Source organism: Hoplias malabaricus, chromosome 2 (assembly GCF_029633855.1).
Source record: "Hoplias malabaricus isolate fHopMal1 chromosome 2, fHopMal1.hap1, whole genome shotgun sequence".
Classification (NCBI taxonomy): domain Eukaryota; kingdom Metazoa; phylum Chordata; class Actinopteri; order Characiformes; family Erythrinidae; genus Hoplias; species Hoplias malabaricus.
This window is the reverse complement of record NC_089801.1, coordinates 63,113,862-63,136,866: the sequence shown is the minus strand read 5'-3', so window position 1 is coordinate 63,136,866 and position 23,005 is coordinate 63,113,862. Positions and strand designations below refer to the sequence as shown.

The following is a 23,005-nucleotide window of genomic DNA, read 5'->3' as shown; positions in this document are numbered from 1 at the left end:
CCTCTCAAGACTGCGTGAGCTGGGTGTCACTGGTTCTGCCCTTGACTGGTTTAGATCTTACCTAACAGATCGAAAACAATTTGTCACACTTTCTGGACATAGTTCAACCATCTCATCCATCTCACAAGGGGTCCCACAAGGCTCTGTCCTTGGCCCATTACTGTTTATTGTCTATGTACTTCCCCTCGGCCATATTATCCGTCATTTCAATCTTGATTTTCACTGTTATGCTGATGACACACAGATTTACCTCCGGACCAATTCTTTCAACAACCCACCACTCTCCAAATTGGAACTTTGTCTCTCAAAAATCAGGCACTGGATGACACAAAATTCACTAATGCTTAATAGTAATAAAACTGACCTAATCCTCATTGGCTCCAAATCTACTCTCAATAAAACTGGCTCCCTCTCAGTCTCAATTGATGATGTCACCCTGTCCCCCTCCACTGTGGTCCGAAATCTTGGTGTCACCCTCGACTCTACGCTCACGTTTCATTCCCATGTTAGTTCCGTCATAAAAACCTCATTCTTCCACCTTCGCAACATTGCTAAAATCCGTCCTTCTCTTTCCCAGTCTGCCTCTGAACGCCTCATCCATGCATTCATCTCCAGCCGTCTTGACTATTGTAACTCTCTTCTTTCTGGCATTAGCTCCTCACTACTACATAAACTCCAAATGGTCCAGAACTCTGCTGCCCGTCTCCTCACCCACACCCGGTCCCACCACCACATCACCCCAGTTCTCCACAACCTCCACTGGCTTCCTGTTAAATATCGTATTCAGTTCAAAATCCTCCTTCTAACATACAAAGCTCTCAATAACCAAGCTCCCTCTTACTTATCGGACCTTCTTCAACCATACACACCTAATCGCATTCTCAGATCTTCCTCAGCCGGTTTACTCACCATTCCCCCTTCTAAGCTGCGTAGTCTTGGAGATCGAGCCTTCTCCAGACATGCCCCCCGCCTCTGGAACTCCCTTCCTCCAGAAATTCAACAGTCAACATCTCTATCACTATTTAAATCCAAACTTAAAACACACCTGTTTGCGGCTGCATTTAATCCCTCTGTTTCTGATTAGCCCTTGTTTTTTTTTTTTTTTTTTTTTTTTTTTTTTTGTTCCTGTTTTGTATCATTGTATGTTATGTAGTGTTATGGATGTGATTGTCTTTATGTGTTCATCATCTGATTGTAACAGCGTCTTTGGGTTACTGAAAAGCGCTTTAAAAATTCCATTTATTATTATTATTATTATTAAAAGTGTCAATATTAACTGTACATTCATTAAAATTACTGCATAGATTTAAAACATAACTTTAATGAACCTTTAGAAACTCATGACATTACTCTGATTACTCCAATCCAGTCAGTGTGTAAACACCTCATAATCATCTCTGAGTTAGAGAACTGATCTAGGACCAGATTCAGTCCCTGTTACTAATGATCACAGCCATGGAATCCTTAATCAACACTTTATTCCTTTCATAAACGAACAAATGAATATTTACATTCACTTATGGATTTATTATTGTTTAAAGAGAAGTTATGGGAACAACCCTCAACTTTATTTATTTTCTGAGACTGAGTCTGTACTTACATCTGACATTCAGAGTGACCTCAGGAGAGTTCAGACCCTGTACAGCACAGTGATATCTGCCCTTATCCTCCCTGCTGACCGACTGCAGGTGGAGCTGGTCAGTTCTGGAGGATAGATGTAGCCAGGTGAAAGAAAAAAATAAAAATAAATAAAATAAAAACAAAAAAAATGAATAAATAAACGAAACCATACTCAGTTAAGACAAATATTGGGAATATATAAATATGTATTTTACTTTAATTGCTACATCGGCAGGGTTTCAGATTTTTTTATTGTAACTAATTTGCATTTGCTCAGTTCGCTTGGCTCCGCGTGGGTGGTGCCTGGGGTTCAGCAGACAATCAGGAGCTGTTCAGGTGACGTTCAGCCTATCGGTTGGAGGTGTAGGGAAGTGCGTAGTTTCTCCCGGGTTTTGCTCTGGACCTCGGTCACGAGAATGAGGGCAGCTTCATGCTAAACAGAAGAAAGAAGAGAAAAAAAAACCCCGAGAAAAGTCGGCGTTACACCACGGCACGGAAAAGAGTAGGTGAACTTTCCTATTAGGAGTCAGAAGCCGAGTAATTGAATAACGACAACGCGTTGTATCAGATAAAAGAGTGCTTGTTAATATTTATCGTTGTCACCCAATGCTAATGCTAGTTTGGTGTATCATCGGCTAATCACTTTCCTTCCAGTTTCGGGGCCGCTTCAAGCCGAGGACGGCGGGCGCAGTTTTGAAATACGGAGCAACGGTGAGAAACATGTCTCTCTTTGATGCCCTGGGGCTAAATTTATCTTACGTCTAGTGTGCTATCAAAAGCTGGGGTATTTCTGAAGTCTGCGAATGCATAGAAGTGAGTAATTGTGCAAAGTTTGGAACATGTATATTGTATTTATTATTTTATATCAGTGTATAAGAGGAACGGTTTTATTTTCTGTTGCCCATTTAAGGAAAGAAAGGGAATAATAATGATTTGATAATTCATATGATGAGTGTAAAACTACATTCTATTGTACTTGTAACTGCAGAAATACATTAATTCCAATGGTGAATTTAAGGAATTAAGAGGGTAATTTTTGGCGCAGTCTTCTTCACACTAGGAGGCCTATAGTGTATGACAGGGGTGGGCAATCTTATCCGCAAAGGGCCGGTGTGGCTGCTGGATTTAAGTCCATTCAGGCTCAAGCACACCTGATTTCACTCCTTTAATTAGTTGGCTTGAGTAAAACAAATGATCATGTGACCTCCTGGTTGGTTGGAACAAAAACCAGCAGCTACACCGGCCCTTTGCGGATAAGATTGCCCACCCCTGGTGTATGAGGAGTAATTAATTAAGCACACGTCTTTGATACCTCTGGAAGCAACTCAGAATGTTAAGTATCTCACTGTGAGTAACATTGAAACCTTTCATATGAGTGGAAACCCATATTTTTGAATGTTGTACAACTGAAACTGAAGATGTGAGATCTAATAAGATTTAAGATATATGTATGAAGTTGGGTGTAGTATGTAGAAATTAGACATTTAAACTTTTAGTGATGAATCTGAGAATAGAAATAATAGATATGACCTTGTTTATAGGTCCGGTTTTCTGAGAGGACGGGAAAATTCAAGAATCAGGACGTGATTCCGAATGCATTAGATGGCGAGCCAGGAACATTGAAGAAAAGACACGGACAAGGAGATACCTACGTACCCTCTTGTACATCCTCAAGACACTCAGACGAACATTTAATATCAGGTGCACCTGGAACAAATTCTCAGGCCTGAGGGATCCCAAACAGACACTTTATTTTATTTTGTGTGTGCACACTTTTGGTTATTGATTATTTTGTGAAACAATATTTTTGGTTAATTGAAAAATACAAGAGAGGTTAATCAATATTCATTCCCTTGTCTGATTCTTTATTGCTGCTCAACACACCGGCTCCTAGAGAATTTGGTGTCTTCTGGTTCGGGTCATAGATTGTTACCGGTCCAACTCATTATCATACTGTAACTTACTATTATATTACTGATAATTGGTTACATAAACCATGTCTATTTTTGTACCAGGTGAATGTTGGACTGTCAGTCAGACTGCAGGAGGTTTTACATGTGAGAGTGACTCTATCTCCCTCTGTCACTGTCTCAGGAACCTCCACCTGCAGATCTGTAAAACAAGGCAAGTTTATTTGTAGAGGACCTTTCATACAAAATGCTCAAAGTTAGAGAGTTTTACAGAGACAAGAGGAACAGTTAAAAGCAGCTAAAAAACAGTGTAATCAAAGAAAAGACTTTTAAATATTAGTCAAAATTATTCTACAACATAGAAATAAACATGAAAAATTAAAGAATGAGAACATTGCTGAGATCTAGCTCCTCAGAAAGGCGTTTAAATAGATAGTTAAAGGAAGATCATATTAGAGTCTGGAAGTTTCCTCTGAAAGTGAGGAAGAGCACCTTGATAAAGGCTGATAGAACAGAAGAATCCTGTTCACCAGTGAATGAAGTACAGTGTCTTATTTCTGCTGATGGATCTTTCCTGTGACAGAGAGATCAACTCCATCTGCACCTTGATACTTTCCTCTAGTCTGATCTGTTATAAATCTGAAGTAGTATTTACTCTGGTCCTTTTCTGTCACATCTCTCAGTCTGAGGGCGCAGTTGTGTTGTTTATCTCCAGTGAACTGAACCCTGTCTCTGTACTCTGGGTCATTTAACAGATCAGGAGGCTCTACACCATTTACAGACCACTGTTTGGTCCAGAAAGCTCTTTGGACTGAGTGACCCCATGGATATGTGTAAGTGCAGCCCATCGTCACTGTAGACCCCTTTAGAGCACAGATAGATTGAGGGCTGTAATACACACTCCACCAGTACTGAGCAACACCTCCTGCAACACACACAATACAGAAGAATAATTACAGTGAGGGTCTCAGTCGTGCAGATTGCTGCTTTAACTAAGACTCTTCAGCTGAACTCAGTTAAAATCATGAAGTGAGAAGCTCCACAGATTTGTCAGTAATGTGGGGGAGGGGGAGGGCTGCAGAAACGAACACACTGTAGAGAACTGTTAACACTGAACACACAGTAAAACTGACCAGGGTCATATTCCAGAAATAACCTCACTCTAAAATCTAATCTTTATCTGTAACGTTACCATGAGAACTTGTGGTCAGTGTGGTGATGTAATCTATTCTTGTCTAAAACGGCCATCTAGACTAATTTAGTTCTACTCCCACTGCTCCATAAGGTCCATCACTGACTGAGATCTGGAGCTCTAGTAACTCATCTGACTCTTCATCCATCTTTCTCTTCTGCTCAGATTTCACTTTAAACAGAGTCCTCAACATGTTTCATTTCATATGACGATAACTGGTGTTAAAGCAGTGGTGTAACAGCTGTGACAGAAATCAGATAAATCCGAGATACACCTGGAAACTATGAGTGGAATCATACCACATCGTCAGATATGAAGAAAACACTCACACACTGATTGTTCTTTGTATAGAGATCACTTTCTCTGGCGTGAGATTGTAGGTAAATAAAATGGCTTTCCAGTCTGTCACTAAAATGTCTGAAGTGTAACACACACAATGACTTTTATGAGTTTTATTTATATGGGACTTTTAGTTTGTATCTAGACACATGCCTCCTCCAACAGTGGCTTCACTTATGGTTGAAGATCCTTAGACTATGTTCTGGCGCCCCCTCTAGGTCACATTCTACAATGTTAATAGAGAGGGGAAGATGGTGGCTGAATTTATTTCTCAATTTAGTTTGAACGAGGATGGAGGAGAGAATCAAGTGCAGTTGTTTTTTTAACAGATCAGAGAATGGTGTACAGAGCCCCATCATGGTCCCACACATTCAAAAAACTGTCAAGCTTCTTCTTTGTCTTATAAAACATAAAATCAACTTTGATTCTTAGTTGAACCAAATGTTTAAAGGTCTCACAGACATCACAATCTACACCAGAGTCTGGGTTTTTCTTTCTGCTAAAATGGGTTTAAATTTTAGCATGACCTTAAAATCAATCAACAAGCACTTTTCTTTTTTCCTGACACTGAAGAAAAAAACAATGTAGATTACAAAATTCACCAAAATCATAATGTGAAGTTAAAATTTTAAATAAAGTTTTCAGTCTAAAACAGTGTAAAACAATGAAACACTTTCTTTCAAACAGCAAAAAAGGCATAGACTTGGCATGGATGGAAGTGATGTGTCCCAAGAAATATCCAGCAATTTTCTAGTACAGACCACACCCGTAGAGGCTGAAACTGGGAGGTGAACTCAGACGTCTTTGGGGATGAGAGCAGGGCGGCTTATGAATGCATATGAAGCCGGACCCCCAAAAATTTACAAGAATGCTGGTCATTAAGTGCTACAGAATGGACATGTTCAGGAACTCTGGTCAAGGGTTTGATTGGTGTCCTGATTGTGTGTAGGTGAATGAAAGGGATTAGTGAGTCTTTGAATGAACTATCTTTAATAAACTGGTGCATGACTGAGTGTGAGACGGTAGAGAAATAGCATGAGGAAGTTTAATGTCCTTTATTGATTATGATAACGGAAATTCTAGCGTGACTGGTAATTTGAGTATTCAGATGCCGCAGCGGTAAAGGGGTGATGATTGTGAAATGCGATAGAGTCAGAGTTGGTCTTAAGACGGACAAGATCATCGCGTCGGCATAAAATCAAATTGATCAACTAATAATAGAATTTTAAATTATCACCAGGTAAATGTCATTAAGCTACGGTGTAACAATAATAGTGACATTTATCTGGGGCCACCATGATAGTGCATCAGGCTGGATGCACTGGACAGTGTGTTGCTAAGTCTCAGTGTAATTGATGGTGATTGGGTAATAGTGAGGGGTCTGAGGCGGGCAACAATAGGTGGAAAGTGGATTAGTAGCAGCCTTGAAGTCAAGTACTACAGAGGGGCAGCATTAATAAAGCAAGATGTGCTTCGTTGGCGGGGGTGCCCTGGTGGTGCCTTTCCAAAGGCATAGAGGGAATTGAGAACGGAATGGTGATCTAGAGAGATGACAGATGAGGCCAATTAAGAAGCCCAAAAAGGTCAGCACCACAGGAAACGCGAGATAGAGAGAAGGCAGTTTGTCACATGGGAGAAAACTCTGAAAGAGAAAAATTCAAAAGTTGCTAAGGAGCTCAAGCCAGGAGGCAAGGTAGAAAGTTAGAAGCTGAGAGCAACAAGGCTGTATGTAAGAGGGTGACTTGAATTTGAGGTGGCGGCCTGAGTGCTGGGTAGGGGGGCTGGTCTAAGGCCACGCCTGTGAAGAGAGCTTAAGCTGGAACTTAGGGGCTCGGAGCAGCATGATCGCGAAGAGGAGAGGTCAGGTTGAAAGCCCGCAGCTGCTGGAAGAATTAGTACGAACAGTACCATAAGAGGCAGTGTGAGGTGCAGTCGCTAGGAGAAGCTTAGCGGTCCTAGTCCCAATATTATGTTATTACATAACTTTACTTATTTAATGGTCCCCACCAATAATTTGATCTCCAACATAAAAAAATAAAATAAAAAAAAGATCTGTCACCGTCTCATTAACTTAGAGGTGCAGAAAGGGTTAAATCATTTTCTCTACTGGAGTCCTTCCTCCCCGTATCACATATGATCAGAGTGATTGGCTGTGCCTTTCCCTGATGTCATGTGAGACTCTGTAGCTATGTTTGGTTGTTAGCAGCACCAAAACTGGAAGGAAGTCTTTCCAGTCATAAGTGAGTGTTACTGAAAGAGTAAGGTGCATCCTGGGTGACACATGGGTGTCAAAAGCAAGTGAAGATGGCAGCAAAAAAGAAGAAGGTGGACATGAGCTATTTTTCAAAGAAACATTTAAAGTCAAGTTTGCAAATGAAATGAGTCCATCACAATAAGATTAAAGGCAATGCTAGGCTTTGGCACACAGCATACAGCAGGCTGAAGTCTGTAGCTATGAATAACGTCATTTGGAAATTAACTGCACAACAAACTGCCAGCTGTCAGTTCACTTAGTCTCCCAGAGCAGCTAACTTTAGTTAAAACTCTCAATGTCAGAGAAAACATTGACACATTGAGAGAGACCTTTTTTCTGTCATTGTTACTTTGTTGGTTTTGTGGAGATTATGAAGTGGTGAGTGTGATTTACAGTGCGCCTGGAAGTCATCTCTGTGTAACATGAAGGTAGTTTCTGAAGAACTGAGAAGGCTCAGTGGCACAGAGGGATATAATGTTTGTTAAATCTGAGCTCTGAGTTTTAAAAGAAATTAACAAACCTTTCCTCCCCTCAGATTTAGGTCTGTGATGGAGCAGGTGCTGAAACACTGATCTAAAGTGAATTAGAGACTGAATCCATGAATACAGGAGACCCAGTAAACTCACTGTTACTGTTCACAGTGAGCACTGCTGAGGGTTTACTGGGTCTACTGTAAAAACTGAGAGGGGCAAATATATGTTAATTTCTTAAAAATCTCAGAGGCCCAGGTGTTTGTAAAGTTATTTTAAACATTATTTCCCTCTTGATATTGAGCATGCATGAGTCAGTATAGATTTTTCAGTGTGTTGTGTGCAGGTTTTTCAGTGTATTTTGCCCTAGACGGCCTCTCATAAAACTGGACTTACTGCTGTTTCAGCATTGGTTTTCTCACCTACTCAAGTCTTCTGCAAACAGCCCATTCCACATTAAGTTCTGAATCTCAGGTCTGTGCTCTGATCTGGTTTATTTTCATCAATTATCATTCACACATATGTAAAACTAAAAACTAAAAGAGGGAGTGAGGTAATGTTAATGATAAATATCAGTAAAAGTCATGACAGTGATATTGTCTGTGATTGTGGGGAAACTGTTCCATCTGTTTTCTTTATATTAAGAAACTCAGCGTCTTTTAAGGTGGAAGTGCGAGTTTCAGGAAGAAAAAGGTCTTTGTTTGTACGTGGGTACAGTTTAACTTGTCTCCATGCATATAATTTTATTTAGGTATAAATATGCAGTTTCCCGAGATAAAGAACGTGGATTTACACTTGGCTCTCATGAGCAAATTCAACACATGAACACAGCACTCACTCGTATAATATAGAAAAGTTATTTATTTGGGTAAAAATAATGTTCATAAATGGAAATTAATGATTAAAATTTCATTGATTGGTCTAATTGGCAAACCAAAACCCTTATATGACCTTCAATAATGTGTGATGAAAGTTTAATGTGTGTGGATTGTGTTAAGAGATAAATTATAATTAGTGACAAAAGGGGATGGAAAATTTAATCAAAAGGATTGAAGGCATTCACCTTAAAAGCTCGTTTGAAGACAGAGTCTTACTGTACACAATGGTGACTTCTCACGGCTGTCAGCTCTAAGCAAATGATCTGGGTCTATGGTAGAGGTCCCGGGCAATCAGTCCTCTCACTGATAAGGGCGACCTGAAGGATTGTTTTTCAGGGTCTATCTGCTGGGCGCTTCAGGCGTAGCGGGGTCCTGGTGGTGAAGAGTTGGTTCCTCAGGACTTGCAGACACTGGAATATCTTGTCCTGGGCTGGCTGTGGTTGTCGACAGGCAGGTTGGATGAATGCTGAGCGTTTATTATATTATAATCTCTGATCTGTGAACTTAATCTAGGGTGGTCTACTTGCTTGGCCAAATGAAGTTTACCAGCCGTTGATCAGTTATCAGGTACGAAAGTTTTTTCTTAGGATTATACAACCCCTAATTAAGAAATAATTTACCATTCTAAAGAAAAATATACAGAAAATTGTAGGAGACATGCTAGATGAAATAACTCTTTGAAGAATTTGTTCAAATACTTTGAGGTATTCTTTTGTTGGATTCGTTCCCTGTGTGGACCCAGTTGCTGCTGAAAATTCAGGATTCAGATGAATGCTCTCTCCATGGGTCAGAATGATTTTCCTGGTGCAGAGGTTTATTTCGCACTGCAGTAGATCACTGTCAGATCCTCCAGTGTGGAGGTAGGAGACCTGCGTCAGCAGAACAGAGTGAGATAGCAGAAACAATTATTTAATTATGAATCCAATTGTAACGGTTACAAGAGATAATGCAGTGTTGCTAAGGACAGTTCCTCTCACCTGTTAGCAGCACCAGTGTGAGCAAATCAGAAACTAGCATTCTGAGGGTCCTCCTCAGGCTTCTTTTCCACTTTATAATTGTGGTGAAGGACAGCAGTGTACTGGACCACCTCATCTGCCACAGAGACTTTTGGTGAAGAGCTTCCAGCATTGCTGGGGTTTATGTCTCCCCGGTGGACAACACTACCATAATTAACATCGTTCTCATTGGGCTGCGTAGAGATTTTAGTAACCAACTGAATAAACAATTTTGTCGTGATGCAACAGAAGTTTATGATGATGATTTAAGAAAAAAAACTAGATCATAATATTTGGAATACTGATACATTTCACATGTGATTAGATGAGGATTACAGTAAAACTTGAGCTTTTTTTTATACTGTGCTTTATTTCTTTAAAGAAAATACAGCCCTTTTTCACGCTGTAGACTGGAGTATTATTATTATTATTATTATTATTATTATTTATTTTTTTAGATTAATTTGTAGAAGTGTATATTGTACACATTAAATAAATAAGTAAATGTAGTTTACATGTAGTTACTCATTTAAAATTAAATGAATATTTTAATAAATATAGAGCAAAAGGAATTAAAACATGTATCTGATGTTATTAGTGTTGTAACTGACTTACCTGCTCTAGATTTACTTCATCGACAGGATTTCCACTGCTCTTTCTTCTAAAAAGTGGTAAGAGTATTAATAATAAACACAACAATGATAAAGGATGTTTAAATAAAGATAAAGGAAATCAAGGAACAGCATCACTGGTACTAAAAAAAGACTAATAGTGGAAGAACAACGTATGTTTGAAGAAATCTGAAATTATATTAAGTTTCAGAGCACGTATTTAAAAGATGCACACACTTACATTATAAATAAAACAACAATGACGACAAATAAACCTCCAGCTAACGCTCCTACAACTGCATAGAGAACTGCATTTCCACCTCCTGTGTGCAGAAGAGTTTTAAATATTAAAGATAAGACTTTCATTAGTGTTCTTTAATTCACTTAATCTTTTTATTAATACCTTTAACATGGACAGACACTGCAGCTCCGTACTCATTCTGAGCCACACAGTAGTAGGATCCATTCTGTAGAGCACTGTAACTGTGTCCAGATCCTACAGGTGAGGTTTCACCTTCTTTAAACCAGGTGTAGTTCTGCACTGGTGGATTAGCATCACTGCTGCAGGTCAGAGTCACTGAACTGTCCTCCACTGTTTCACCAGAGCGACGGATGGACACTGAGACACTCTTTGGAGGATCTACACATCAGAGAATAACAGCAGTGAGTGATCTGATCATCACAGGACACAGAGTCTGATTAAACAAATCATTATTCACTTACACACAACATTCAGAGTCAGAGCTTCAGAGTATTTCTCTCTGTGTTCATTACTGCACTTGCACTTGTATTCTCCACTGTCCACAGAGCGGATCCTGTTCATTGTGTAGTTCTCTCCTTTTGATAAAAATGATGTTCCTTTAAACCAGTTACACTCTGGAGGTGGATTAGCATCACTGCTGCAGGTCAGAGTCACTGAACTGTCCTCCACTGTATCACCAGAGGGACGTAGGGACACTGAGACACTCTTTGGACCGTCTGGAGGTAGATAAAACTTTATGTTTAACACTTTATTATATGACTTTGCTGGTCAGCTCCATTTTGACAAGAAGAAATGGTGTAAACGTTTCTGTGCAAATCATTCATTTAAATTTAATCACAAATAAATGAACCTTCATCTTTGGTCGTATTATCAACCTTCAGGACCCTGTACTTACATCTGACATTCAGAGTGACCTCAGGAGACTTTAGGGACATCGGACCCCATACAGAACAGTGATATCTGTCTTTATTCCCCCTGCTGACTGACTGCAGGAGGAGCTGGGCACTGCTGTGGTATGAATATTGTCCATTTTTGTACCAGGAGATTTGTGGACTGTCAGTCAGACTGCAGGAGGTTTTACATGTGAGAGTGACGTTATCTTCCTCTTTCACTGTCTCAGGAACCTCCACCTGCAGATCTGTAAACAAGAGAAAACACACTTACACTGTGATCTCCTCACATTAACTACAGTGCTGTCCACACACCGACTTAATGAACACATCACTGATGACGTGTCTCTATTTATTACAACAGTAAACTACACACTGTGTTCTTATCAAGTCATAGTCAAACGTTATCAGAGTGGAAGGGTAAAGAGAGCAGGGCCTTACACAAGTGATATTTATCCTACTGCTGTAATTATCATCACATCAATGTTGATTTGTCACATACAGAGTCACACATGGTACAACCAGCAGTGAAATGTTCTGATGACTGAGCACTTCTTTGGGGGAAAATAATCAGTATCAGAATCTATAAGAAATTAGAAATAAAGATATATAAAATGTAAGGACGGAGTTCTCAATTGAACCTGAAATAAGACGAGGACACAGAGATATTACTCTAATGTAACTGTTCAAAGGCCCAGTGTGTATAACAGACTTATAGTCGTTCAGTAAATAAGAACTTAAATGTGTATGTTAATATTTTCTTTTCTTTATAAATGTGCATTTAGCCATAGTTATTTCTCATTGGTTGAAGCTCTGTCACATGACTCACGTTGGTTTCCAGCATCGTCTACTAAGGGAGCAGTAGTTAAGTGCCGCCACCATAGTTCCCTCTCAGTCTGCTTTGTGTTATTCAAACTAGGTGATGTGTGTCATTGATGAAACGTGAGTCAAATGTTATTCATTCATATTAGTACCTGGATGCTAAGGAATCTCCGCGAGTTCGTGTTTATGAGCATTATTGCTTAATTAGGCGAGTGTGTTCTGTCCATGTGCTCCTTTTGTATGTTCCGTTTCCCTTCTCTCGGTGTGTACTGTGAATTTATCTCTTACCGATAGTGTCCTACTTTAAGTGTAGATTTATTCATTCTTTACGTTATATGTTCATATATATGTGTAATATTCTTAATTTATGTTATGGACATTGAATTGGTGGGTGGAGAAACCGTAGGAATGCTACCATCGTCTTCTCTGAATATCATTGGGTTAGTTACAGGAACCGACCGCTAGGTGGTGTCTCAGTTCTATTTATAATGATTAATGCTCTGATGTTGCTGTACTGAATCCTGAGTTTAGAACCCCACCCATTTATCACAGTTCGACACGTGTCTACACATGTGTTTCTTTCTTATTCATATTGCTATTTTTGTGTATTAATATTTACAATATTTTATGTATTTGTTTTCTACAGACCACACACACACATACACCCAGAGCCCTCATTCCTCATGTTCATGGACTAATAAATTCTTGAATTAACTCTGGCCTCAAGTGGTGTTCTGGCCGACACACCGGATTGAACCCAGGACAAACCACGTATCAGTGGTAGCCTTCTAATATTACAGTGGTCTCCACCACAGTAACTAAGGGAAATAGGTGAATAGTGTCTAGTGAAAAATATCCTCTCTCTCTCTGTGTGTGTCTGTGTCTGTCTGTCTGTCTGTGCACGTGTGTGAGAGACACATACCTCCTGCACTGAGGGAGTGGGTGGCTGAGACATGTTTACCTACCCACACTGCTTGTGGTCTGTCGGTCAGGAAGTTTCAGACCACAAGCAGCGTAGATAAACGAACATGTCTCACTCACCCTCACCCTCAGCACTGGAGCCTCCAGTATTTAATACGGCTCTGTGTTTAACCTCAGTGTTCTCTCCCCTAATTCTTCCAGTCACAGTTAATAACTCCGTAAGAGACAATACGGTTCTTACACTCGCACTGTAGGAGGTTTTAACGCTGAGGATTTTACCATCACACACCACCACCATTCAGTAACATTCAGATGTGTAATGCAGGGCAAGTATCAGGTAAATCTCCCTGAATCTCAGCTACAAAACCTCATCTGATATAAACACTCTTACTGTGTAGTGGATTGTAAATGTTGGTACCACAGCTTTTAGCAGTAAGTCCCTAATTCCACATGTAGTGTGAAGGACTTGTGTAGGTCTCTTACAGAACTGCTGGAGGAATCCTGTTCACCAGTGAATGAAGTACAGTGTCTTATTTCTGCTGATGGATCTTACCTGTGACAGAGAGATCAACTCCATCTGCACCTTGATACTTTCCTCCAGTCTGATCTGTTATAAATCTGAAGTAGTATTTACTCTGGTCCTTTTCTGTCACATTTCTCAGTCTGAGGGTGCAGTTGTGTTGTTTATCTCCAGTGAACTGGACCCTGTCTCTGTACTCTGGGTCATTTAACAGATCAGGAGGCTCTTCACCATTTACAGACAGGTATTTGGTCCAGAAAGCTCTTTGGACTGAGTGACCCCTGGGATATGTGTAAGTGCAGCCCATCATCACTGTAGACCCATTTACAGCACAGATAGACATAGGTCTGTAATTCACACTCCACACGTCCTGAGGAACAACTCCTGCAACACACACAATACAGAAATGTGTACATTATTACACTGAGGGTCTCAGGCTGAGAAAGTGCTCCATAAACACTGTGCTTTAACTGAGACTCTTCATTTTGATGAATATTTGAGCTCAGGTGAAATCATAAAGTAAATATATGGAGAATAAATACTGGAAAGTTGTGAGAACAGAGTCTGAACACAGTGGAGAAATACAGCCTTTGTTCAGAGAGATCTGGAGGATGCTCCCAGTGTATCATCTGTGTCCTGCAGTTACCCACAATTCACTGCACACTGTACAACACTGAGGAAACACACTAAACTTGGTGGAAACTAAAGTCTTCATTACTGAGTTGGTCTTAAAATATATTGTTTATGCTTTTAAATAAGAACAGCTCAGAATTTACCAGGCCTTGGGAAATGGAAACTGCAGCAGAGACACTTTGTGAAACAACAGGGGGCGCTGTTACAGTATTTCACACTTCCAGTTCTGCACATATTAGTAGTTTATTTTTATCGCAGTGTGATGAACTAACTCACATTTTTTAAATAATATATATTTATATTTACATTATATTTATCTGGTAACAGAGCGATCAAATGAATCTCCACAGAGTGAATATGATGAAGAGTGACTCACCAGAGATGAGCAGAAACAGCAGAGAAACAGGGAGAGACATTCTGACTGAAACCATCAGTGAAACCTGGATGATCAGATCAGGCTCAGCAACATCTCTAAATCTGCAGAACCATGTTCATAGTGCAGACACAGAGCTCTGAGTTAAACACTGTTACTGCACTGAACATTAGATGTGTGTTACATAGCAGTGTTTCTACAGTTATAGAGAGAACACTTTGTGGATCCTGAAGGAAACTGCAGCGTTGCAGTAGCAGACATATTCCACATGAACAGACATAAACTAGTCTAAATAGAGGGGGTTATAGTTCTCATATCACTGCTACATTTCCTCTGTTATATACATGCACTTCACTAACAGTGCGTCTCAGTAGATGCTTTAGAGTAGAAATGATCACAAGGGACCAATAGTCAACCTACATTTCTGAACCTAAAGACAACACAAATATTAGAGTCACTTCACTTCTCTTTCCATTAACAATGAACTAATGACTCTTTACTGATTCCAAAAGCACTGAGTCTTTTCCTACCTTCATTAAGCGTCGTTCATCTCTTCAACACAAAGAACAAATGTAGAGATCTAAAGAGTAAAACTATATGTGTGTAAGGCGTTGCTGAGAATTTCACACACTCTGACAATGCTCTTCCTGTCTTCACTTTACTGGTCCCTCCTTATTCAAGTTTAATCTAGACATAGACTAGACTCTCTCATTAGAAATGGAAGATTATAAAAACATTCAATATTGAATGAACTGTAGTATATTGTAGAATACTAACGTTGTAGTGAGATGATAAACATCTTCCATTTAATCAGTGATTTTGTTCTTTATTGCTTTTTTGTCTGTAGAGGATTTGAGTGATGTCACCTGATAACCAGCTCTATTTTTATGTTTGTCTAGCATTTCCTCCACCTCTGAACACTTAGTGGTGTCAATGGTGAACTCAGCTTGTGTCCATTTAGAAAGGTCTACACCCACTGCACCATTAGGTCCACAATTGACTGAGATCTGGAGCTCTAATCTCATCTGTCTCCTCATCCACCTTTCTCTTCTGTTCAGATTAAAATTGAATCCTCAACAGGTTTAGTTTCATATGACTACAACTGGTTTTAAAGATAACGTGTTACTGTGACAGGAAACTTTGAGTGGAATCATCTCACACTGTCAGACATGAAGAAAACACTCATAAGCTCCTCTTACACATGCACAGTAACAAATATTTTGGGACTTTACCCTGAGGAAATGTGGGTGTGAACACAAACATCCTTAACATTTGTACGATACATTACACAGACTTTATCCTGCCAGCCCCCTAACTCTATGTCTGAGCAATATCTGAGTAAGCCAGTGTGTGAATAGAGCCGCTAATGTTCCGGACTATCACAGTGAAATTATGTTGTTTCTCCTGCAGGTGCTGCCCCATGTCTACACCACATGGAAAGATTTGAGAAAGTGTCTGATACAGAAACTCTCCAGCTGTGCACTACATGAGTGAAAGGTCAACTCTAGAAATGTCTGAATCTGAGTCTCCAGACATTTTCTATAGTTCATATGTGAAGGTAGTTTAACACTGATGTTTCTTTGCACTGAGATCACCTTCTCTGGTCAGAGAATACAGGAGCAGTGAGTGTGTGTTTAATTTTCAACGTAGCCAGCATTGAGAAGATTGGAGATCATTTAATGAGCTCAGAAAAAAGAGAAATCTGAACACCAGCAGTATCTTTATTGAAACAGTACCTTTTAATATTGTACAGTTCAGCAAATGCAAAACCCCTGATTATTAACTCATACAACTCATTTTAATAGCAATATGATCATAAAATAATTCCTTCTTCCTTCAGTTTGTTCTTGGTGAGTCTGTGATAATCTGAAACTGATGTTTTCATCACTGTTTTCTGTGATGCTGGTCATTGCTGGCTCCTCCTACCAGTGCTTTATGGGTTCTTTGGTGATTGTTGGTCACAACTATTGTTTAACAATCTGAAAGAAACACACACACATGGAATCTGATGCATAAACTCACCAAATGGTAGTAGCACTAACATTTAAATCAATAACTCAAATATGTTTATACTAAAACAGAATACTGAGGGAATCATTTATGAACAGAGAACAAGCCACAGAAGAGGAAGGAGAAGCTGTTTAGATGGTGGTGAAGGAGACTCCAGAGTGGAGACTCTCCTGTGTCTTGAAGAGCTACTAAACAGTCCTCAGTAGAAGAGGATTGACTCACTGCTAGAGTGTCGTGCTCAGGAGAGCAGGACTGAGGATCCAGAGCTGTGTACGGATCATCAGAAGGACTGGAATGGACAGTCTGTTTGAGGGAGAGACAGAATGAAGCAGAGGAGGAGACATGGAGACGTTTGAGGTGTGTAGGAGTTCTTCATGAATCTGAATGTCTGAGTGAAGTGTGTTTCTGAAGAGACTCTTACTGCGAGTGTGTGGTACACATCATCAGAGGACCTGGACATGGGGTGGAGAGCTGTGTATGTGTCGTCCTTGGTGTTAGGGTCAGACTTCTGGAGAGAGGAGGGTCAGAGAACAGAAGCAGGTCAAGTCCTCACTGACTTAAGTTAGAATGAATCTGGTTTATAATGTTTAGTTTGTGATGGATTCAACTGCTGTAGGTTTACTTCATCAGTGGGATTTCCTCTTCTCTTTCTCCTGAAGAGTAGTAAATGTAATAATAACAAACCCAACATAAATATTCTGACTAATACAAACAGAAAACTCACACAATGGAAAAGTTCAAGTGAATCATGGGTAAAATAATCCATTAATATTCCGTTTCAAAGCATTATTTTCAGAGAATGGATCAGAAAAGATGTAAACACTTACCGTAAACATACAACAGCAACGATGAGAGATAAACCTCCAGCTACCACTGCAATCACTGCACAGAGAACTACCAAACCAGACCCTGTGGGCAGATAAACACTGCAGTTTAAAGAGATTAGCTTTAAGGAATGTCCTTTAATGATTTTTTAACTATTTAATACCTTTTACACCGACAAGACACTGCAGCTGCTGTCTGAGCTCCGTACTCATTCTGAGCCACACAGTAGTAGGATCCACTCTGTAGAGCACTGTAACTGTGTCCAGATCCTACAGGTGAGGTTTCACCTTCTTTAAACCAGGTGTAGTTCTGCACAGGTGGATTAGCATCACTGCTGCAGGTCAGAGTCACTGAACTGTCCTCCACTGTTTCACCAGAGGGACGGATGGACACTGAGACACTCTTTGGACCGTCTGGAGGTAGAGAGACACATTGTGTTTTACAGGGATGAAAATGTCAGGACTAATGACAAGTGTCTAATAGAACTTTAATAACTATCACATTAACTGTTGTCAGTTTGGAATTATTCATTTCAAAAAACAAAAAGAAAAACAGAGCTATAATATAAACTCATCTAAAGTTAATTGGGACCAGTATAAAATAAAGTTTTGTGAGATGTTCTTCTTCTGGTTGTTTTTCAGACAGGTTTAGACTGTGTTCATCATTTTCAGATTTAAAGCTCCTTCCTGCAGATATTTCAGTGAACTCTGGAGAATTTCTGTAACTGTGTCTTTCACTCATAGATTTATTATTGTTTAAAGAGAAATTACTGCTACAGTTCAGCACCAACCCTCAGTTTCTTTATAGACTCAATCTCTACCTACATCAGTGATAGCTGTCCTTATTTTTTTACTTTATTATATGACTTCTCTGGTTAGCGACAATGTTTACAAGAAACAAATGGTGTATAATTACAGTTTTTGCTCAATTATTATTTTAGACATCATTGCAATAATTGAATCTTCATCTTTGGTCGAATTATGAAACTTCAGGACCCTGTACTTACATCTGACATTCAGAGTGACCTCAGGAGACTTTACGTACATCAGACTCCATACAGCACAGTGATATCTGTTTTTATTCCAGCTGCTGACTGACTGCAGGAGGCGCGGGTCAGTGCTGTAAAATGTATATTGTCCGTTTTTGTACCAGGTGAATGTTGCACTGCCAGTCAGATTGAAACTTGGTTTACATGTGAGAGTGATGTTATCTCCCTCTATCACTCTCTCAGGGACCTCCACCTGCAGATCTGGAAGTTAAAACATGCTTGTACTTTATTGTCCTGGGTTTAGCTGAATAAAAGTGTCAATATTAACTGTACATTCATAAAAATTACTGCATAGATTTAAAACATAACTTTAATGAACCTTTAGAAACTCATGACATTACTCTGATTACTCCAATCCAGTCAGTGTGTAAACACCTCAGAATCATCTCTGAGTTAGAGAACTGATCTAAGACCAGATTCAGTCCCTGTTACTAATGATCACAGCCACGGAGTCCTTAATCAACACTTTATTCCTTTCATAAATGAACAAATGAATATTTACATTCACTTATGGATTTATTATTGTTTAAAGAGAAACTATGGGAACAACCCTCAATTTTCTTTATTTTCTGAGACTGAATCTGTACTTACATCTGACATTCAGAGTGACCTCAGGAGAGTTCAGACCCTGTACAGCACAGTGATATCTGCCCTTATCCTCCCTGCTGACCGACTGCAGGTGGAGCTGGTCAGTTCTGGAGGATAAACCATGTCCATTTTTGTACCAGGTGAATGTTGGACTGTCAGTCAGACTGCAGGAGGTTTTACATGTGAGAGTGACTTTATCTCCCTCTGTCACTGTCTCAGGAACCTCCACCTGCAGATCTGTAAAACAAGGCAAGTTTATTTGTAAAGAATGTTTCATACAAAATGGTCAAAGTCAGAGAGTTTTACAGAGACAAGAGGGACAATAAAAAGCAGCTAAAAAACAGTGCAATCAAAGAAAAGACATTTAAATATTAGTCAAAAAGAATCTACAACATAGAAATAAACATGAAACATTAAAGAATGAGAACATTGCTGAGCTCTAGCTCCTCAGAAAGGCGTTTAAATAGATAGTTAAAGGAAGATCATATTAAAGTCTGGAAGTTTCCTCTGAAAGTGAGGAAGAGCACTTTGATAAAGGCTGATAGAACTTAGGAGAACATTCACTCGAGTCATTTCCAGCCCCTGAGTGAGGAAGAGTGCTAAACACTACAGCTTTCACCCAGTGTACAGCAGCCATAACTGAATATGATCTTACTCTGTAAACAAGAGGAATATATACACAGTGCTGTCCTCACATTAACTGAATAAATGCTCCTCCAGGACTAAGCAGTGTTTTTCTCAGGTGTGGTGTGAAGGACTGATGTAGTTCTCTTACAGAACTGCTGGAGGAATCCTGTTCACCAGTGAATGAAGTACAGTGTCTTATTTCTGCTGATGGATCTTACCTGTGACAGAAAGATCAACTCCACCTGCACCTTGATACTTTCCTCCAGTCTGATCTGTTATAAATCTGAAGTAGTATTTACTCTGGTCCTTTTCTGTCACATCTCTCAGTCTGAGGGTGCAGTTGTGTTGTTTATCTCCAGTGAACTGAACCCTGTCTCTGTACTCTGGGTCATTTAACAGATCAGGAGGCTCTTCACCATTTACAGGCCACTGTTTGGTCCAGAAAGCTCTTTGGACTGAGTGACCCCATGGATATGTGTAAGTGCAGCCCATCGTCATTGTAGACCCCTTTAGAGCACAGATAGATTGAGGGCTGTAATACACACTCCACTCGTACTGAGCAACACCTCCTGCAACACACACAATACAGAAGAATAATTACAGTGAGGGTCTCAGTCGGGCAGATTGCTGCTTTAACTAAGACTCTTCAGCTGAACTCAGTTAAAATCATGAAGTGAGAATCTCCACAGATTTGTCAGTAATGTGGGGGAGGGGGAGGGCTGCAGAAATTAACACACTGTAGAGAACTGTTAACACTGAACACACAGTAAAACTGACCAGGGTCATATTCCAGAAATAACCTCACTCTAAAATCTAATCTTTATCTGTAACGTTACCATGAGAACTTCCATTAGGACTGAGTTTAGGACGATAGCTGTTACACAACAACAGTTTCTGAGTTCAGTCTGATCCTGACTCCAGAGAGGAACAGTGTTACAGAAGATAATGTGGATAAATACCTGATAAATACATTAATGTAGAGATGGTGCTGAAAACTGTGAATAATGTAAACAACTGGAGAATAATCTTTTAAAAGTTGAGAGAATTAAATCCAAACACAGTGGAGAAATACAGCCTTTGTTCAGAGAGATCTGGAGGACACTCCCAGTGTATCCTCTGTGTCCTGCACTTACCCACAATTCACTGCACACTGTACAAGACAGAGAACAGAAATCACTATCTTAGAGGAAATTGAAGTCTCCAGGCTGGAGTTTGTCTAAAAATATATTTAATGCTCTTAAATTTGACCAAGGCTTTGGGAAATGGAAACGGCAGCAGAGACACTTTGTGAAACAACAGGGGGCGCTGTTACAGTATTTCACACTTCCAGTTCAGCACACTTCAGTCTGGACATTTTAATTTGTATAGCTGTGTGAAGAACTAACTCACAGTTATTTATTTTATTTTATTTCTGGTAACAGACCGATCAAATGATCACTGACCTCTTTAGAGTCGAGGATTTCCAAACACGAGATAAGAGTAGGGTTTAATAAAACAGAACTGTACCAGATCTAGAGTCAAGACTAAAGACAGGGCATTAACACAGCCCCAAAGGATGATAAATAATAACAAACTCCTAACTGTACAGAGTGGAGATTATATCTGATGAGGAGAGACAGCTCTGACTCACCAGAGATGAAGAGCAGAAACAGCAGAGAAACAGTGAGAGACATTCTGAGTGAAACCATCAGTGAAACCTGGATGATCAGAAATGACACATTACTTTTTCAAGGCTCAGCAACATCTGTAAATCTGCAGAACCATGTTCATAGTGCAGACACAGAGCTCTGAGTTAAACACTGTTACTGCACTGAACATTAGATGTGTGTTACATAGCAGTGTTTCTACAGTTATAGAGAGAACACTTTGTGGATCCTGAAGGAAACTGCAGCGTTGCAGTAGCAGACATATTCCACATGAACAGACATAAACTAGTCTAAATAGAGGGGGTTATAGTTCTCATATCACTGCTACATTTCCTCTGTTATATACATGCACTTCACTAACAGTGCGTCTCAGTAGATGCTTTAGAGTAGAAATGATCACAAGGGACCAATAGTCAACCTACATTTCTGAACCTAAAGACAACACAAATATTAGAGTCACTTCACTTCTCTTTCCATTAACAATGAATTAATGACTCTTTACTGATTCAAAAAGCACTGAGTCTTTTCCTACCGTCATTAAGCGTCGTTCATCTCTTCAAAACAAAGAACAAATGCTGAAACCAAAAGGAGCTTTATTCATAATCTTTCATACTATATATAGATATAATGTTGCTGATTTGCACTCTGACATTGTTCTTCCTGTTTTCACTGCATTGGTTCTTCCTTATTTTAGTATAAAGTAGGTAGACTAGACTCATTCAATCCAGTCATTCATTGTCTGTAACAGCTTATCTAATTCAGGGTCGTGGTGGGTCCGGAGTCAATCCAGAATCACTGGGCGCAAGGCAGGAACACATCCTGGAGGGGGCGCCAGTCCTTCAGACTAGACTCTTCATTAAAAATGGATTGATATGAAAACAAATATTTTTCACCATAGTTTCCTCCGGTCTCCTCCCACAGTCCTAAAATACACATTTGTAGGTGGACTGGCAGCTCAAAATTGTCCATAGGTGTGTGTGAGTGAATGCGTGTTTGTCACCCTCCGAAAGACAAGCGCCCCTCCAAGGTGTGTTCCTGCCTCTGTTCTGTGTTTTAACCAGACGTGCTGAACCATTTCTACGCACGGTTTGAGGCACAGAACAACGTAACGGCGAGAAAGTCCACCCCTTCTCCCAGTGACCAGGTGCTGTCGAGTTTTTTTCTGCAGCTGACGTGAGAAAAACTCTATGAATGTGGCTGCAGAAGTCAGTCTTTGTTGTTGATTGTTGACTGTCTGTCCTGAAATACTGAATATCAGAGAGAAGTAATTGACTGTGGTCTGCAGAATGAAGGTATTGTTTACCAGATACAGCAAACAAGAGGATAAAGTCTGACCATGTGCTGTTCTCCAGTTTTGAAAGTTGAGTTTGTACCTACTTGTCTTGACTCATCCTGGAACCAGTGAAGTGTAAACCCCGCAGAGCACTGATTGGCCAGAGAGACTTATCAACCACAGTGAAATGCAGACCTCCAGCACAAACTCACCATCTGTATGATCTCCAGTTTACAGCAGCGACCACAGTTGTTTTTATCCGACTCACAGCAGCAGCTTATAAAATTACACTGTGGCC

At 39.8% G+C, this 23,005-nt stretch overlaps 1 protein-coding gene and 1 long non-coding RNA gene across 2 annotated transcripts; one reads left to right on the top strand and one right to left on the bottom strand.

The window, feature by feature from the left end:
• The first annotated feature begins 1,912 nt into the window (after nucleotides 1–1,912).
• On the top strand, nucleotides 1,913–3,450 carry LOC136686737 (uncharacterized). The gene is made up of 3 exons (XR_010800368.1): nucleotides 1,913–2,122; nucleotides 2,275–2,331; nucleotides 3,162–3,450. It is a non-coding gene; the product is annotated as an uncharacterized lncRNA (long non-coding RNA).
• A 14,231-nt stretch (nucleotides 3,451–17,681) lies between these two features.
• LOC136677810 (B-cell receptor CD22-like) lies at nucleotides 17,682–21,461 on the bottom strand. Its single transcript, XM_066655463.1, has 5 exons — nucleotides 21,419–21,461; nucleotides 20,007–20,357; nucleotides 19,165–19,398; nucleotides 18,532–18,774; nucleotides 17,682–17,938 (listed from the first exon to the last, which is right to left on the bottom strand). Exons 1-5 carry the CDS (start codon nucleotides 21,459–21,461, stop codon nucleotides 17,682–17,684), a joined length of 1,128 nt encoding a protein of 375 aa, XP_066511560.1.
• Between the last annotated feature and the right edge of the window lie 1,544 nt (nucleotides 21,462–23,005).

Coding starts and splice junctions, on each gene's coding strand:
- LOC136677810 (XM_066655463.1), bottom strand. CDS start 21,461: ATGTCTCTCACTGTTTCTCTGCTGTTTCTGCTCTTCATCTCTG. Junction 20,358..21,418: donor GTTTCTGCTCTTCATCTCTG/GTGAGTCAGAGC, acceptor TGTGTGTTGCAG/GAGGTGTTGCTCAGTACGAG. Junction 17,939..18,531: donor GGTCACTCTGAATGTCAGAT/GTAAGTACAGGG, acceptor CTCTACCTCCAG/ACGGTCCAAAGAGTGTCTCA.